General features: G+C 45.9%; 1 protein-coding gene across 1 annotated transcript in view; it reads left to right on the plus strand.

The window, feature by feature from the left end:
* Positions 1 to 17,849, plus strand: part of PTDSS1 (phosphatidylserine synthase 1) — a 62,817-nt gene that overhangs the window by 37,090 nt on the left and 7,878 nt on the right. Inside the window, exons 7-10 of the mRNA XM_026495690.4 lie at positions 1,258 to 1,399; positions 3,350 to 3,462; positions 6,293 to 6,358; positions 13,775 to 13,874. Coding sequence (XP_026351475.2) covers positions 1,258 to 1,399; positions 3,350 to 3,462; positions 6,293 to 6,358; positions 13,775 to 13,874 — 421 coding nt within the window. The remainder of the gene's footprint in view (positions 1 to 1,257; positions 1,400 to 3,349; positions 3,463 to 6,292; positions 6,359 to 13,774; positions 13,875 to 17,849) is intronic.

Here is a 17,849-nt window from a genome sequence, read left to right on the forward strand (position 1 = left end):
TAGTGTGAAAGTGATACACATTCAGTAGAAATCATACTTTGAGTTTTGAATTTGGATCTTTTCTCGGGCTAGGGATGCCCGTAGGACCCTCTCTTGCGATGCTGGGCAGTGGCCGCGCAGCTCCCCGTCAGCCAGGTGATCGTGAGGGTAAACAGCCATTATACTCACAACCATTCTGCACCCAGACAGCCGTTGTTTTTCACTCTCAGTACAGTTTTCCTTAAGTTACATGAGATACTCAACATGCTATTATCAAGGAGGCTTTTTGTTAGAAGATTTTGCCCAGCCCCCATAGACAAATGTTAAGTGTTCAGAGCGAGTTTAAGGTGGGCTGGACTGAACTATGATGTTTGGTGGGCTAGGTGTATTAAATGCATTTTCATCTTATGATATTTCCATGTTATGATGGGTCTGTCAGGACAGAACCCCTTCATAAATTGAGGAAGATCTGTAGTAAGCATTCCAGTACTTGACCCCACTGTGTCACTCTCTTTATTTCCCATATTCCTCTTCCTCTTTCCATATAGTTGGCTTTTTTTTTGTAAATACAGTTCCTTCATAGTTTTTGTTTATTTTTGGATAAACTCTATTTTTTTGTTGTTGCTCTTGTCCCTCAAATCTTGCTGCAAGATTTTCTCAATACATGCTTGTTGATGGGTTAGGTAAATGAACGAAGGAACAAACCCTCACCTCTTCCCCCACAAGTATAAAAGGCCTGACCTGTTTTGTCACGGGAGTATGAAGTATTTGAGTGATTTCTAGGATTAAAACTAAGGAAGGTTAAAAATCACTGTTTGTCATCCCCAACTGTTCACTTACCTTGGGAACAAATGGGATGAAGAAAGGGTGTGGGTGACCTCAGAATATGGAGCACGTCCTCTGTTTCACTGAAATGCCCTGACTTGGGAGGCGCACAGCGGGTGGGGTCATATCCTTGCCGGCGCCCTCGTTCTCCCTGGCCTGGTTCCAGGTGGTTGTTCACAAGTGAAGGCCTCTCCTGGCTCTGCCGTGACCTGACCTCTGCCCCGTGCTTGTCATCACTGAAAGTCCCCATCAAGTATACAGCTCTCCACGCTGCCTATGGATAGAGAGATCATTGTTGGAGAGACGGTTCGACTAGAAAGGAATCTTTTTCTTCTGAGCATGTGTTGCAAAATTGTCAGTGCAGGTTATCTTTTTTTTTCCTTGTCTTTTTGTTTTTCTTCTTCCCTTTCCTTATCTCTTCGGATTTTCACCGGGGCCGTTCTCTTCTTACAGAGACATCCACACCACCACCGGGAAAATCAAAAGAGCCGTGCTCCAGTTCACTCCTGCTAGTTGGACCTACGTTCGATGGTTTGACCCCAAATCTTCATTTCAGAGAGTGGCTGGAATATACCTTTTCATGATCATCTGGCAGGTATTTTTGCAGATGCCCAGAACTCGGGGCAGGGGGGAAGCAAAACCAAACAAAACCAAAAGCAAAATAAGAGCCATCCAGGAATTTAGAGTTAATGCTAGTTGACACTGCTTAGCCGCTGGCTGGTTCGGAAGATAGAAGATCCTGCAGCTGACATATAGAATAATTAAACAGAACAGTGTTATCACGCCTAAGGTCTTGCTTCCTGGGGAAGACATTTTCAAGTATCTTTCTTTGAATTGCAAATTAGAAACACCTTAAAATTCCCCGAAAGAAGCTTTTGGTCAGCATCTGTCACCCAAGGAGTTAGGCATTGGATAGCTTTTCAGAGTGATCGTTTTCAGGACCAAAGGAGCAAATGCAAAGGCTTTCTCTTACGTTCCAAATTTAATGTTTGATTTTTAAAATTGTGCCTCAGCTGTTACTACTCTGCGTAATTTGTAGAGAGCTAAGTAAAGAAGCCGTCTACCACCAGGGGCCTGTGGGGGCACTGGAGCCCTTTGGGGAACCCTGGTCCTCCAGGAAGATGCCGTCAGTGGAGGGAAGGTCTCCTCCCACGCGGCCCACTAGGTGATTGAAGTGATTCAGACAGCCAAGAGTCTTGGAAAAGGATTACCAGATATCTCTGTTTTCTAGAGATAGCCTTTTGTGTGGCTCCTCCTGGCCCCAGGTTAATTATTTCACAACTCTGGGGGACTAGCTTTTGCCTGAAGAGTCTTTTGGAATCATCAGAAATTATATTTTGGACACATGCACAAAATACTCCCAGCATAAGAAAAAATAAGCATGTGTCACCTTTAAGACAATTGTCCTGGTCCCCACGTGAAGAATAGTAGTGCTCATCTCAGTAAATGGACTTTAGGGATACAGAACTGTATGTGAGTAGTTGAACAGTCACCGTGGTTTGGGGAAGTCTGTATGTATAAAGATGGGAGTTTAAATGGATGGGGATTCAGTTTTACCTCATGAGAGCAGCATCCAGGAAGGTGTAGGTTTTCCTTTAATCCACGAACTAAGGAGGAGTGTGGATTTGTCCAGGAGAGATAGTAAGGCGTGCTTCCAGAAGGGCAGCATTACATGGAGCATACTTCTTCCGCAAGCATGAGCACTGAGCTGTGACCAGCTTTCCACGTGTGGGGTTAATTAGTGGACCATGTTTTAATTTTATACCCTTGAAATCAGTGCTGTGGGAAAAGACACACGTTTTACGTCACTGAAATGAACCTGCTGGTCCATGTGTTTTCTAAGCAGTGACCTGTCCTAATCTCTGCTCCTTGCTTAATCTGGATGGGAAATGCAGGAGGCGGGCTCAGCAGGGAACCCACCCCTGTGCTGCCTCCTGTGATGAGCTGCACCGGGATGCTAACCTCAGGGAAAAGGACCACGGCCTGTAGATGGAACCTTGAACCAACCCTTCACACGCACCCTTAAGAGCTGCCTTTGGCCGAGGCGTGTGTTACAGGCATTCCCAGTCATTTCTCATGCTCAAGCTTCTTTTGGTGATTAAAGAGCTCACTTTCGTACAGTCATACATCTTGTAGACCCGGCCTGATTTCTGTAAGACCGCAGGGGTGTTCCATGGCAAATACTGGTTTTCATGATTTCTGCTGTTCCCAAAGTATCTGTGTCCCGACTGTTCAGCAGAGCACATGTATGACCCAAGTGACAGCCACGCCCCAGGAAACATGACCGATAGCTGATGCCATCATGTACCCCTTCCCCTACCCCAGCACCTCCCCCATTAACCCCCAGTTGGTTGGTGCCAATATTGTACTGGCTGTTACTTAGTTTAAAAATAGCAACTATTCCGGTAGCGACTTGGAAGACCCCATCTATTTTCTGAAAATGCTTTGAACATACTAATTATTTTTTAGAATGTCCATAACAAGGAATATATTATTATGACTTAGCATGCAGTATCAGGTTGACTAATGCCTCCTTCTTTTTCAGCTAACTGAGTTGAATACCTTCTTCTTGAAACATATCTTTGTGTTCCAAGCCAGTCATCCATTAAGTTGGTGTAGAATTCTCTTTATTGGTGGCATCACGGCTCCCACAGTGAGGTAATTCTATACAAGCCTGACTGTCATTTGAGCACATTAACCTGCTATGTATTCTCCTGCTCAGCTTAAGGAAAGTCACGTAAACTAGCAGATTTTCCATGAAAATATTAAAGGATTAGACCTCTGAATATGACAAAAATGTTTTGCTCTCAGACCTCAGTCACATGGAGAACACCACACAAACCATTATCTTCAAACCTTTTTATTACCCTCCACTGCTGTTCCATTTTTACCCCCTTTAACATCCTTTAAATTAAAAAAAAAAAGCGGTGATGCTGACTTCTTTCTAAGATGAGGTGATTGAAAAATACAAACATTTTTATGGTGGATCGGAAGTCATAAATGATGTTATTTTTAGAATGGCTCTTTTAGAGCCGGTTAATTTCCTTTTCACATTGTCCTTCCTGTCATCCTCCAGGACAACTGAGATAAGCTTGGCTATTCATACTGTTGTTGCCCCGATATGGGTAGGGCCCCAGAGGTGAGGTGTTCTTTGGAGACTCCCACTCACGTAGACTGATCCCAGTGAATATCAGACAGACATACTTTCATCTGTTTCATTTTTCCTACTCAGAGCTAATAGCATTTGGGTTTTACAATTAATGTTGGAGCACCGGCATTGAGCAGGAATAACACCAAAGATAGCTACTCAGTCAATTCAGATATAAACTAAGCAGTTACAGGGTTAGCTTCTCAGAAGCTGTGGGATAACTCAATTCACCATTTTTAGTGTGCATGCAAACCACACAAGCAGAGTGAATGTTCTCCTTGGTCAAATAAACCTCTTTACTCCAGCCAGCACCTCTTCTGGTCCTCATTAATTATTACAAAAAGGAAACAAGCATACATAGATACATAGATATATAATATATATAATGTATATCTATATAGATATTTATGTATCTATGTTTATCTGTATCTGTATCTATATATATTTCCTCCCAGATCCTGGATTGAACAAGCCAAATAAGATACGACTGAGTTCTGTGGAGCTAAGGCCTAAAATTCCATCTCTGGTGTCATTATGAACCAAATGGGAAGCCAGCCGTTGGTAGGCAGGTGGCGTTCTGACGTGTCACAGACCAGTGGCCTGTTGAAGTAGTGTTCTTGCAAATATGCTATTTTCCCTCAGTGCATTGGAACCTCCTTCTCTCATTTAAAATTTAATTTAATTTGAGAAAGATTAGCCACAGCTTCTTGGTAAAACTCAGAATAATCAACAAAGTCAGTACGCGAGGAAAAGAAATCTCTTATAAAACAGAATCACAAACCACATCTGATTGATCATGAAATTTTAATATCGTTAAACATCACAAAACAAAAACTGGAGACTAGCCGTCCAGTATTTTGAGGGTTTTTTTTGAGAGCTTAAGATTTTTGCTAAACCCTAGGATTTCTACGTGATTCTTTCTTGTTTAAAAATCAGCCACTTTTCTATGCTTTTGTACCTACCAGAGGCATTTCCTCTGTATGAAGACGCTGTGACAAGCCACTTGGAAAGATGGAGGTGCTCCAGCGGCTTTTAACACAGCCGCTCCATGTAGGGAGTGCCAGGCCCCTAAAAGGAGAGGGAGCATATAGGCTTCAAGATAAATCATACAGACCACATCTCCGTTTTCTTCCCTTTTGATTCGACTCTCTTGCTTTGAGAAGATTTTTGACTGAACATTCTCTGAATCTGGTAACGTAAAGTGCAGTCCAAGGGGAGGGATGCAGTCGGAGGGTCGAGTCGCCAAACTGGTAAAAGCATATTAGGTAGACCTGAATTCTTTAGGACTAGAATTCTCCCCTCAGGCCTTTAGGGTGAGGTGATAGTTTGTGGATGACCTTCAGGTATCCACGAATCCCCTGAGGCTTAATGCAGAATTGTGTGTGTGTGTTCGTGTGCCTTTATCATAGGTTTCATTAAATCCTCAAAGGAGTCTGTGACCCCCCAAAAAGATGACAAGCTCCTGCTTCAGATGCTACTTCTGGAGGGATGGATTGAGTTTTGGGGGTAGTTATGAGGGTCTAAGCTCGTGCTGTCCTAAATAGCAGCCACTTAGCACGTGTGGTGGCTGAGCACTGGAAATGTGACTGGTCTGTGTGAAAATGTGCCATACGTGGAAAATACGCACCGTATTTTGTAGACTTAGTGCAAAAACAACGTAAAATGCTTCACTATAGCTGTTTTCAATATGTTGGATTAAATGACATATGTTATTGGAACGAATATTATCTGTTCCTTTTTACTTCTTCAACATCACCGCTGGAAGATTTTAAATTACACTTGTGGCTTGTGTTACATATCTATTGGACGGTGTTGCTCTAAGCCTTTCAACTTCATATCATTGCCTCTTTTTTTTTCTGATCTCATCAGTCGCATTTAAAGTCATTGGTATTCAGTGAACAGTGAACTGCAGCTGGGGTCCCATTCCAGTTCCTGAGAGCCAGAAATGTGTGTCTGTCCTGCCTGGGTTACAATCAGCAGCCTTTGTCCTGGAGAGTGCCAGAGGAGACAATTACTGACAGTGTACGTGACCCTCTGGAATCGCTTCCATGCAAAGACTTGAAGCACCCATTCTGTCCCCAAATCAAAACCACCTTTGCGAATAATTGGCTCTTTAAACCATGCTCTCCTTCTTCCAAACCCAGCCCGAGCTTGTAACCTTTTACAAGAATGTTTCAGCAGGCACTGGCTTCCTAGTCCCTTGACCAGAAGTAGACCAGGCAGCCGGAGTACGTACAAGGCAGAACATCTTTTATATTTGCTCTGTCAAAGTGATTTAATTCTGTACCGACCCCTTGGTCTTCCAGAAGCCCTCAATGAATTCCACGTTTGTTCTTGCAGGCAGTACTATGCTTACCTCACTGACACACAGTGCAAACGCGTAGGAACACAGTGCTGGGTGTTTGGGTGAGTAATCTCTTACTGTGGACGTTTCAGAACCACTTGAGCCTTTGAATTGCCTTGGTTTTTTCTTGACCCTAAATTAAGTGCCTTTCAGTACAATTTTCCTATGAAGCTTGCTGTTGTTTTTATAGGTCTTTTCATTTTTTAACATTCTCTTTTTTGATTTAAGTTTAGGATATTGTAGTTCATTGGCAAATTATAGAAAGATGATAGATAAACGGCTTTTTAAGAAAAATAGGAAATCAAAAGATATTTTGTGCATAGAACTTGGGAGACTTTATTTTGTGAAATAAGTAGATGATGGATTGTTGAAATTCCCTCTAAATTCAGTGGCAAGTTTGGGACATCATTTTTGTGATAGGCTTACCAATGCTTTCTGTTACTTTCACATCAGAAAGGCCCCTCAAAACAGCTGCTTGCTACCTACCAAGGTATAATTTTATTGTTCCAAAGAGAACTAACACATAGTCACATGGTCACAATTTATTGTCTTGTTAGAGATACCAATGCTCTCTTAATATATTATTATTTAAATGTTTTGAAAGACCGTAAGAGACCCTTAACTGTAGGGAACAAACTGAGGGTTGCTGGAGGGGAGGTGGGCGGGGGGATGGGGTAATTGGGTGATGGGCATTAAGGAGGGCACTTGTTGGGATGAGCACTGGGTGTTCTATGCAACTGATGAATCACTAAATTCTGTGCCTGAAACTAATACTACACTATATGTTAATTAACTTGAATTTAATTAAAATCTTGAAAGAAGAAAACGTAAATGATTTGGAAGAGACCATAGGCTATCTAGTTTAACCCCAAGGTGTTAAATGCGAGACCGTCCTCTCTCGGGTAAGTGATTCTATTGCTTAGATACCGCCAACAGTTTACCATTCCACTTAGCAACCGGGGTTCCAGAGATGTCCAGCACATCTGTGTGCGAAGTTCAGTCCCAGAGGCACCTTAGATTTAAGAACTAATCTAGGTTCTAAATTGAGTGTGATGGCATAAAGACAATGTGGTGAATACCCATAGTAGGGAAGAAATTACTACTTTCAACAGATTTTTAAACAGAGTTAACTTTCTTTTTCTCAGTTAAAAAGGTAATACATATATATAGATAAAAAAAGTGGCAAAACAAAACACCCCAAAAACCTAAAGATGATCCAAAGAAGTCACCTGGTCAGAGATAATTGTGGTTAACATTTCTGTGTTATTCCTTCTAAACATTTTTCTGTGTGTGTGTGTCCAGCTCTCCGTTCAGAGACTGACGGGTTACTCGCGTTAGCTGTAGGCAGTCTCCACCCCGCCCCCTGGAACACAAAGGGTCATTGTCCTTATTTCTCATACATTCTGTGACATAAACTGATTTTCCTACCGGGTGGTAACATGGATTCGCTTTCCACTGTTTGTGACGGGAGCGAGAACTTACACTGACGGAGCAGAGGCCGTGTGAGGGCACACTTGTTGAGTCACACAAAGGAGGGAGGTGGGCTCTCTTTCCTGTCCCGCCCAGAGAGGATAAGAAGCATTAGTTTTGCATCTCCTTGCCCACAGAGCGCTTGAGTCCCCCTCCACCGCTTACAGGAAACTTCTGCCCACGTGCGGTTTTCTCTTCACATTCACAAGTCCTTGCCAGAGTCTTCACTCCACTGCGAGTGGACGTATTTTCCCCACAGCCGTCTCTGTTTACCTGTTGAGGGAAAGGAGATGCTGATCAGGGAGAGAGGTAGTGTTACAGCAAAGTTGGTTTCTCATCGCGCAGCCAAAAAATAACAATCCCTGGGGGTGGGAGAAATGGCAAAGTCAGCAGGGCTCGAGCCGCAGAAAACGCGGCCACAGAAAGTCGGATCTTGATGAAAGTGACCCAAAAAATAAAGCAAAATGCAAAGGAGTGCTCACTGGGCTTATTTAGTATGCTTCTCGAGAGTAGAGAGCTTCCAGAAAGGTGGGGTCAGGGCTCCGGAACCTTGAGAACTAGTGGGCCGTGCTGAAAATGAAAAGGCCTCTCCGAGAATCACACCCAGCCATCCGGCTGGGCCTGCAGACGCTGGCAAGGGCCACCTCCCATCAGCCGGCAAAGGAGAAACAACACGGCCCCAGCCTTGTCTCTTCTCTCTGCAGCGTTGCCCCTCGGAGGCCACCCCCTCCCCTCTTCTGCCCCATCCCTCCTCCAGTCTCCCTGCTGCCCTCCTCTCTTGTTTTCTCCATCTCGTATAGAAACAGCAAATGTTGGGGTGCCTGGGTGGCTCTGTCCCTCAAGCATCCGAGTCTTGATTTTGGCTCAGGTCATGATCTCAGGGTTGTGAGATCGAGGCCTGCATCGGGCTTAGCGCTGAGCCTGGAGCCAGCTTGAGGGATTCTCTCTCTCCTCTCCCTGTGCCTTTCCCCTCACTCGCATGTACTCTCTCTCTCTCACAAAAACAAAGACAAAACAGCAAACGTTTAAATGTCTTATTTCTTTTAATAACTAGGAGCTGCTTCATAGCTTCCTTTTCACTAATTTTAGAGTAATTTCAGGCTTTAGCACGGTGTGGAGATGTGGGGAAACAGAGTAGGAGCGCCCCTTATAGTGACAGCGGAATTTTGCTTTTGGGGAGGTGGGCGGGAGGTGGGGGGAGACAAATAGGACCACCTGAGGTGTCTTTCCCACCATTCCACAATTTTTTCTCCTCAAGAGAGCACTTTTTTCTTCTGTAAATGTTATACCCAGAAAAAGTTTGTATTAGTTACTCACTGATGTAACTAAATACAGTCTTACAATGTGGTCTCCCATAGTCATGCCATAGATCTGAACTTTTAAGCCTTTTATTTGAAAACACACTGTGCCCAGCAGAGAGATAGGACCCCATCCAGCTCAGGAATGGGAACCCCACCAAGGAGAAAGCAGTAGTGTGAAAGAGCTGGTCTCTTCTCTCGTTAGAAGGTCCCATTACACTATTTCCAGCTCTGGGGGGGCCTTAGAGCTGGACCAATAGGAACAGATTCCCTAGGGGTGCACTTTATAGCATCTTTAACTTCATCTTTCTCCCCACTCAGCCCTCATCATAACTGAGTTTCCAAACAGGAGAGAAGTAAGCTGATGTAGAAAAAAAGATGTTTGATCACTTGGCCCTAAAGGAATGTATCCTACAAGCCTTGGCTGTCGTAGGAGTGAACTGTCACTTTTCATTCCCGAGAGAGTTCTAGGTGGGGACTTTGGGGGTTGGATAAGAGTCCACTGGGCCCAGGGGACCCCAGGACCGCGTCTGCCTCGCTGGCAGAACTGCCCTTTGTTCCGTGTCATCGTAACCCTACTGGTGCCCCTTTGACAATCAGCTGCCATCTCCGGTGCTCTGCTGAACTGTCTGGCCAAGGCCAGTCCCGAATCAGCACGTTCTTCCTCCATCCGCGGCTCTCCTGTCTTCTCCCAGCATCTGCCATCTTGATACCATTCCTTCTGCAGCAGCTGGCCTGGTTTTCCTCCTACTTTTCTGTTCCTTCTCAGTTTCCTCTGCTGGCTGCCCATTCCACGTCACTCCACTCCACAATTTCTTATAATTGTGCTTGTTTTTCCAGGCTCTTTTGGGTCTCTTCCCCCCACCCAAGGATGGACAACAGCTATGAGGCAGGGGGTCCTTCCAGGAGGCGGGTGCGTGTGAGGGGAAGAGACCTCTGTGGGAGGTCTCATCCCACTCTGACCTCTCCCAGCACGACCCGTCCCCACCGTCCTGCTTCTGACCTTTGTTCCCAGCCTCCTGCGTCCCTCACCTTCCCTCCCATCTGCCCACTTCTGTTTCATGCTCACACTGCTAGGGTAGCTTCATAGCCAGTTTCCCTTTCCCACTGTCTCCCGTTCATCCCATCCTCATTTATCCCACCACTCCCTGCTTCTTTCCTCAAAACACCTCCACTGACAGCCCAAAACCTCTGGCAGTAGGTACAAAATTTTTTTTAGCAGCGGAATCCTGTTCCCCAAATGATATCTTGCCCCAAATCCTAATAGCGAAACAGTTGAGCAGAACTGTCCTGGGTATGCTGCCCAGGACCCTTTTGCCCCTCTTCCCACCCTGCCCCTGGGGTTCTTGGGAAGTCAGAAAGTTCCAGGAAACACCGTTGAACCTTTTTTTTTTTTCCTATCTGGTAAAGCCTAGCTCAGGTATCACTTCTTCTAAAAAGGTGTCTTTGCTCACCCTAACCAGGACCGGAGCCCAGTGCCTGGGGGCCTCTGTGGTTTTGTGGTAGATGTGTCCCGTGTCTCCATGTCTCCTTTCCACTGCGGGAGGGTCCCAGTGTAAGCCATCCTGGCAGCGTGTTCCCGGGCAGCCCGGGGCTTTACGTGCGGTAGGTGCCGGGTGCACCCGGGCTGTGGCATCCTCAGAATCCTAAAGTGGGTTTTGTTGGCAAACTGAAAACTTGCTCTGCTTCTCCGGGTTGGCTCGTACACCAGTGCTTTTATGCCGCAAGTTTCTGCATGTACCTGCTTACATTCTTGTCCCACTCACTGAGGAGCTCCTTACCCCGGACTCTACATTAATGTTGTCTTTATTTGTACCGTATCTGGAAGGAGCTCCCAGGGCAGGGGAGCTGAGAAGGTCCGAGTCAGCAGACCAGCCTCGTCCCCCAGGCAGGAGCACTGTCAGGCAGCCTAGACATTTGGCTGCCTTCTAAGCTTGCTGATTAAAGATAAGGATGGGCAGAGGCGTCAAAGGGAGTAGCAGCCCCGACCCAATTCCATCAAACCACAGTTTGGCCACCGAGTTCAGTCTGGTAAAGATCAGAGAGATTTAAATTTGCACCCCACCCCACCCCCTTGGTGAGGAGGTCATGCGGTCCCAGCTGACAGGCTCAGTAACACGGGCTCCCTGTGTACCCCAAGCCTTTGGGCTCAGCCCTAAATGAGCCGCCACTTGGGTCTTGTACAAAGTAATATCAGCCTTCCTTATGTAAGGACTTTATCAGGATTCCCTCAGGGGGCCAGGGATAATGGTGGGAGGACGACTGGTGGTAAAAGGGATCATGTGATTGTTGGGTTTAAGGCTTCCGAGTTCTCACCACTTCTTACACCTCCACAGCGACTCCCCTGGTCCTCTCCCCAGATTAGAAGCCTCCCTGCTCCTGCCCCCAGAATGACCATATTAAAATGGAAATTGAGTCACGGATGCTTTTCCCTTTGTTCAAAATCCTTCCTCAGACTAAAAGCCAAGCCCTAGTGTGGCCCTCGGGACCCATGTTGCTCTGTGCCTCGTCTCTGCCCCTTCCCCTCACTTCCTGCCACCCGACTTTGCTCAGTGTCACATGCTCCCCGAGAAGGCCATGCGCAGGGACCACAGCTTAGCTAAGATCCCTCAGCACAAAGGAGCAAATCCTACTCCTGAAGTCGTTGACTGAAACACTCTGTTGTCTTTAACTTCAGGTCATTACGAAGTCAAATTGAGTGGGTCCTGACCAGCATTTTCTTAAAATGAAATAGAATACAAAGATATCAGAGTAAAGGAACAAATTATTCTGTGAAACTTTTCAGTTGTATGTATACGTGTGTGTGTGTGTGTGTGTGTGTGTGCGCGCGCGCGCGCGTGTATGGGGTCACAAAGAAAAACGTGTGTCTTGCTGTGGGTCTCGGGTCGTAAAAGTTTGAGAATCACAGCCCTGGTTACTGTGTTTTTGAAAGGTGACTTGATCGAGTAGATACCCAAAACTCTCACAGTAAACTCTGGGTGTTCAGTCTGGCTTAAGGACAGATGAGCACACTGACTTCCTGGGCTGAGCACCTGCTCTTGTAATTCCTCAAGAAGCCCCAGCCGGAGGTTAAGTGTTCTTTCCGAGTCCCCCCCCCCCCGCCCCGCCCCCTCCAGACACCTGCCTGCTCTGTGCTGCCACCCAGCGGCCGCTCACAGTCCTGACTGGACCATTCTGGTGACGCTTAGCCCTGCACTAACTATATCGCAGCTAGAATGATGCTTTCTCACACATGGACTTTCTTGGGGGTGGTCTGGGGCGGAGGTGGTCTTTAGAGATTCAGGCCAACCACTTCTAAACAGTGTTTGATCGGGGCTAAGGGAAAAGAACCCCAAACTCTCTAATGATACATTAAGGAGATTTTCTGCTTTGGTTCAGATTTGAGGCATTCGGTTGTTTAGAGCCATCCATCATTTGATGATGGCAGTGATCTTTGTGTCTGCCCTTGGGGAGGGGGACCAAGGACCTCCTGAGCCCCTTCTTGCCTTTTGAGAGAATATCTGTGCAACTACACTGATCCCTGATTGACCAGATTCCATCTTGAGTGAGGAACACCTAACGTGGAGGTGTCTAAAATCAGCATTCTTGGGTAGTCTTTGAGATCACGCGGCCAGCACCATCGTCCTCACCTCCTCTGTTCTTACCTCCAAACTCTGAACCTTAATAAAGGTCTGATCTTTATATTCGTTAAGTGAAGATGCAGAACGTAAGAGTGGCCTTTTTCTCTCTTTGCTCTTTTAAGTAAAGAGTAAAACGAATTTGTTTTCTTTAACATTTTTGTATTTAGAGGATAAAGGATTATGTATATGGTCAGCAAGAACGGGGAATGCTAAATCTGGAAATGCTTCGAAGTCTGGGAGGGAATGTGATTGCTCCCTTCAGGTTATTGAAAGACAACTCAGAAGGCTCGAACTTGCCCCATATGACTGGAAGACAGAGTTAGGATCCATGGGCAAAAGGAGGCAGATACCAGCCTGAGACAAGGAAAACTTGCCAGTGGCTGAAGAGATTGAGCGGCAGAATAAGCGGGTTCCAGCAGAGGCGGTGACAGTTCACCCTGATGATCATAGGCCCAGTTGGAGGTTTCCAGCTATTAAAACATGGGCGGTGAGGTTTTGGTCTGGGAGAAAAGAAGAAGTGAAAAATATTTTATCATATCTGGGGAGGTATGGAGAGACAAATCGGCAGAACACAGGATTTTTAGGGCAGTGTAAGAACTCTGTATGACCCTATAATGTTAAGTGCACAAAACTATACATTAGTCCAGACCCACAGAATGTACAACACCAAGAGTGAACGCTTACGTGAACTGTGGTCTTCAGGTGATAATGGTGTGTCCCTGTAGCCTCATCAGTTGATACAAATGGACCCCTCTGGCGAGTGGTCATGACACACGGGGAGGGATATGACAGATCTGTACTTGGCCCTCAGTTTTGCTGTGAACCTAAAGCTGCTGGAAAAAAAAAATCAGGTCTTAAGAAAAATAACAATAAAATAAACTTCGTATTAAATCTAAATCTGTATGTTACTTCGGAAGAAATTGCTGTGGGATAGAACAAGTGTCATTTTGGGGGGAGCCTGCTAGCAGCATATGACAATAGAATAATGCGTATTTCTGGTAGTGCGCATGCTCAGCCCTGCACTGTATATATGCGTATGTATCATGCACGTGATAAGAAGAATTAATATTTAATCTCTCGTTCTGACTAGGGTCATCGGTTTCCTGGAAGCTATCGTGTGCATAAAATTTGGACAAGATCTCTTCTCTAAGACCCAAATACTCTATGTTGTGCTTTGGCTTCTGTGTGTGGTAAGTCATTACTTTTTTACCCAGAAGTGTTAGCAACACTCTCCATGGTGTCTCTTTAAAAGAACACAACAGCAACAACGAAAACTCTTAGGCACCAAGTTCTTTTAGAAATTTGCAGACAGGACCTTCTACTTGTAATAACCCGAAATCGGCCACTCGTCTAAAGGTCAAGATTAAACACATGAGACCACCCAGCATCCAAAACGGGTCACCTTGGCAGGTGCTGGTCAAATGCCTTCTGCAGGTGCACCAGACGTGCATTTATTTTGCTTATGGGAATTCAGCTCCGTGAAGGGACAAGGACAGTTACAGTGCCCCGTAGCATAGGTATGGCTGTACAAGGGTTTACGTACAAGATGACAGACTGTGGTTTGTAGGCCATGTGAGCTGTTCTTGAAGGTAATCAGACCATGCAGTTTCTGCCCCACAGGCTGACTTGTTGGGCCAAGCCCTGTGGGATGAGTTTGCTCTCTGAAGGGAAGAGCCCTTGGGGGCCTCTAGCTCCACTGCCTGGGACTTTCCCCTCTTTTTTAAAATGAAGTAAGATCTTTCCCCATGATCCTCTGTCTTGTTTCTTAAATTCCATATATGAATGAAATCATAATTGTCTTTCTCTGATAAGGGAAGGGAGGGAAAAAGAAAATAAGACAAAATCAGGGAGACAAGCCATAAGAAATGAACTGTAGGAAACACACTGAGGGTTGCTGGAGGGGCCGGGGATGAGGGGATGGGGTCACTGAGTGATGGGCATTAAGGAGGGCACGTGATGTGATGAGCACTGGGTGTTATATCAACTGATGGATCTCTAAACTTCTGAAACTAATAATACACTCTGCATTAATTAATTGAATTTAAATTTTAAAAAAAGAAGAAAAATGAAGTAAGATATTAACCTACCATTCTGTGTCTACCCTTCTTAATTTGTTTTATTATTTTGGAGAGAAGTCTTATTTTATATTTAAGCTTAAGATTCTTTACTTTTTACTTACTTGGTCCAGAAAATGAACTCAGGCTTTCATTATAATCATAGAAAATTTCAAACGTATGTGGAGGTAGACGACCCCTCAGGTACCCATCCATCGTCCAGTTTCAGCAGTGGCTACCTCATGGGTTTCTTGTGTCCTTATATTCCCTACCCACTGCCCCCGTGCTGAATTATTTTGAAACAGATCTGCCTTTAATAGTTCCGGATGCAACCCTAAAGGAAGGTCAGAATGTTTTTTTGTTTAATGCAACCACCATACCATTGTCACATCTGAAAAAGAATAATTTTGTAATACTATCAAATACCTAATCAATGTTCAGAATTCTAATATTTTTTAAAATTTAGTGTTTTTTAACAGTTTATTTGAATCAGCATCCACTTGTTACAATTGGTTGGCATGCCTTTTAAGTCTCTTAATGTATAGTTTTCCGTGTCTCTAACTGTCTCTCTTTTACAGTTTATCTGTCAAAGGACCTAGCTTTGTTGTCCCATAGATTTGCCCACAGTCCGGATTATACTGATTTTATAGGGTACTCATTTAACAGAGGTCTTTTTTTTTTTTTTTTTAAGATTTTATTTATTTATTTGACAGAGAGAGAGACAGCCAGCGAGAGAGGGAACACAAGCAGGGGAAGTGGGAGAGGAAGAAGCAGGCTCCCAGCAGAGGAGGCTGATGTGGGGCTCGATCCCAGAACCCTGGGATCCAGCCCTGAGCCGAAGGCAGACGCTTAACCGCTGTGCCACCCAGGCACCCCATAACAGAGGTCTTTGTCCTCTGTTATTTTTCTGCAAATTAGTAGCTGAATCTAGAGGCTTAATCAGATTCGGGTCTTTTTTTTTTTTTTTTTTGGCAAGACTAAACTTTGTATTTTTAAAGTGTTTTTTATTACCTTTCACAACATCTATTTTTAGGGTCACTTGTTAGAAGTCTGAGCTGTGTCAGAGCACCTTGAGCCTCTTCTGCCCTGTTTTATCTGAACAATGAAAGGGAATAATGATTTCCTTCGTGCCTGTACTCCAGAATTAATGTGCAAATCTATTTTTTCCATCCCAGTGAGACTAGATGTAAGGATTGGTTAGGGGAGCGTGTCGGAGGAGCCTGGAGATTTTAACTTTGTGCTTCTCACATGTCCGTCTGGCACGTGCATCAGGCACGTGAGTTGTAGCTTGACCGACTGCAGGGACGAGCAGAGGTGGGTGCTGCCCTCACCTGGTGCCTGAGCCCTGGGGACCACGGAGAGCTTCAGGCAGGAGGCAGGACTCCTGGGATGTGGACAGCATCCCTTCTCACAGCACCTGCATACAGCCCCGCCCTGGGCCATCAGTGGCCAGCAAGGTCTTCGCAAGGCCGTGGCCAAGAAGCCCTCTCCGGCACCTTCCTGCAGGGGTTCCCCCAGCCTCTCTTTAAGTTTAGAGATTTTTCTTTGTTTTACTTATTTGACACTTGGTGTACGCTCCCTTATGTTGGTGACTTTTGGTTTGCCTTGGTGCCTGTGTGAGTGTCACTTTCTCGAGGACATGAACCACTCCTTGTCCCCGCGTTGGTCTCTCCTTCACCTAGTGTGGTCCCTGGAAGTCTGCCATTCGTTCACAGAACGTTTACTGAGGGTTCATCAGCGTGGCCTCTGATGCTGGAGTCGCGCCGAGGGTGATGATAGGATTATATTAATGCTCACTGTGAGCCAGGCGCGAGTCTAAGCACTTCTCATGAATGACATGTTTGAGGGTTGCTTGGAGGGGAGGTACTTTATTAGCCCTCTTTATAGATGAAATAAAGGCCCAGAGAGGTGCACTGACTGGCTCAAGGTCACACAGATAGGAAGTGGCAGAGCTAGGGCCCACATGCAGTCTGGCAAGAGAGTTCCTGTTCCCCCTGCAAAGGCGTCCCCTTCCAAGGATCTCCAGGTCCTGATGGGAATGAGCCATGCAAACTAATCATGTTCCTGTGTGATAAACATTACGGAGAGTGTGTACCTAGAGCTGAGGGAGCCCTAGAGAGCACCGCACGAGCTGGGAGCTGCCGAAGTCTCCCTGGACGTACCATGTGAGCAGGGTTTTGAAGGGTTGCATGGTGCTCTCGCTTCTGTCCGGTGCCCCAGTGAAAAACTGCAGGGGCTGCTTCCTCTCCTCTGTCCCTCTTGAAACCAGCGGGTCACCAGGTTCTGTCCACCCAGCTCCGTCCCCTCCCTCCCATCCCGCTGTCCCTGCAGCTATTGGGACATGAAGCTCCTCCCCGTTCTGCCCCTCAGCGCCATTCTCTATGCTGCCGCCACGCCACCTTCCGGGACTCAGTTCAGAATAGTTCAAAGAGAGGGTGAAAGAAGGACGTGGAGATCAGCATAGCATCTCTGTTACTGAGGATTCACATTTTTCAATATCTGCTTTGGATGCGTGGCGACAAGGGGCTTCTGAAGAGTGAAGCCCAGAATGAGGCACACTCTCCAGCTCCAGGAAGCGTCATGCCGTGTGGGTGGTCCAGCCCCCAAGGAAGGACTGGAGATGTCCAGCTTCCTTATCTCAGATTCACCCGTCCTTCAAGAGGGAACTCTTCTCCAGTGAGGGGAGTCGGGTGGAGAGAAGCAGGAGTATTATATCAGCAAACTCCTCCGTGTAGAAAGAAGTATCGAGAAGGAAGAAGAAGCCCCACCACAAAACCTACCAGCTGAAGTGTGACCTCTTACCTGTGTGTTTAGGACCGTCATCTTCTGGAGCTCTCATCGTACCCACCCTCTTGGACTTTATTCTCAGGCTACTCCAGACTACTCTTAGTGCTTTCTTTGCCTCATCTGAATGCTTTTCCTTGCTTGTTCTACCTAGTGACTCATGCCAAGACCACACTAAATTCCTGCCCTCCGTGAAGTGCGTCCTGCCAGGAGGGCTGGTTAAGTCCCCTTGGGGGACTGGTCGCACCTGGTACATTTTTCTTTGAGTTCCAGCCTCAGTGTCACATAATTTTGGGCATTTACATTGTCTCCTCAGCGTTGTACCTC

The sequence above is a fragment of the Ursus arctos genome, unplaced genomic scaffold, assembly GCF_023065955.2.
Source record: "Ursus arctos isolate Adak ecotype North America unplaced genomic scaffold, UrsArc2.0 scaffold_6, whole genome shotgun sequence".
NCBI lineage: Eukaryota > Metazoa > Chordata > Mammalia > Carnivora > Ursidae > Ursus > Ursus arctos.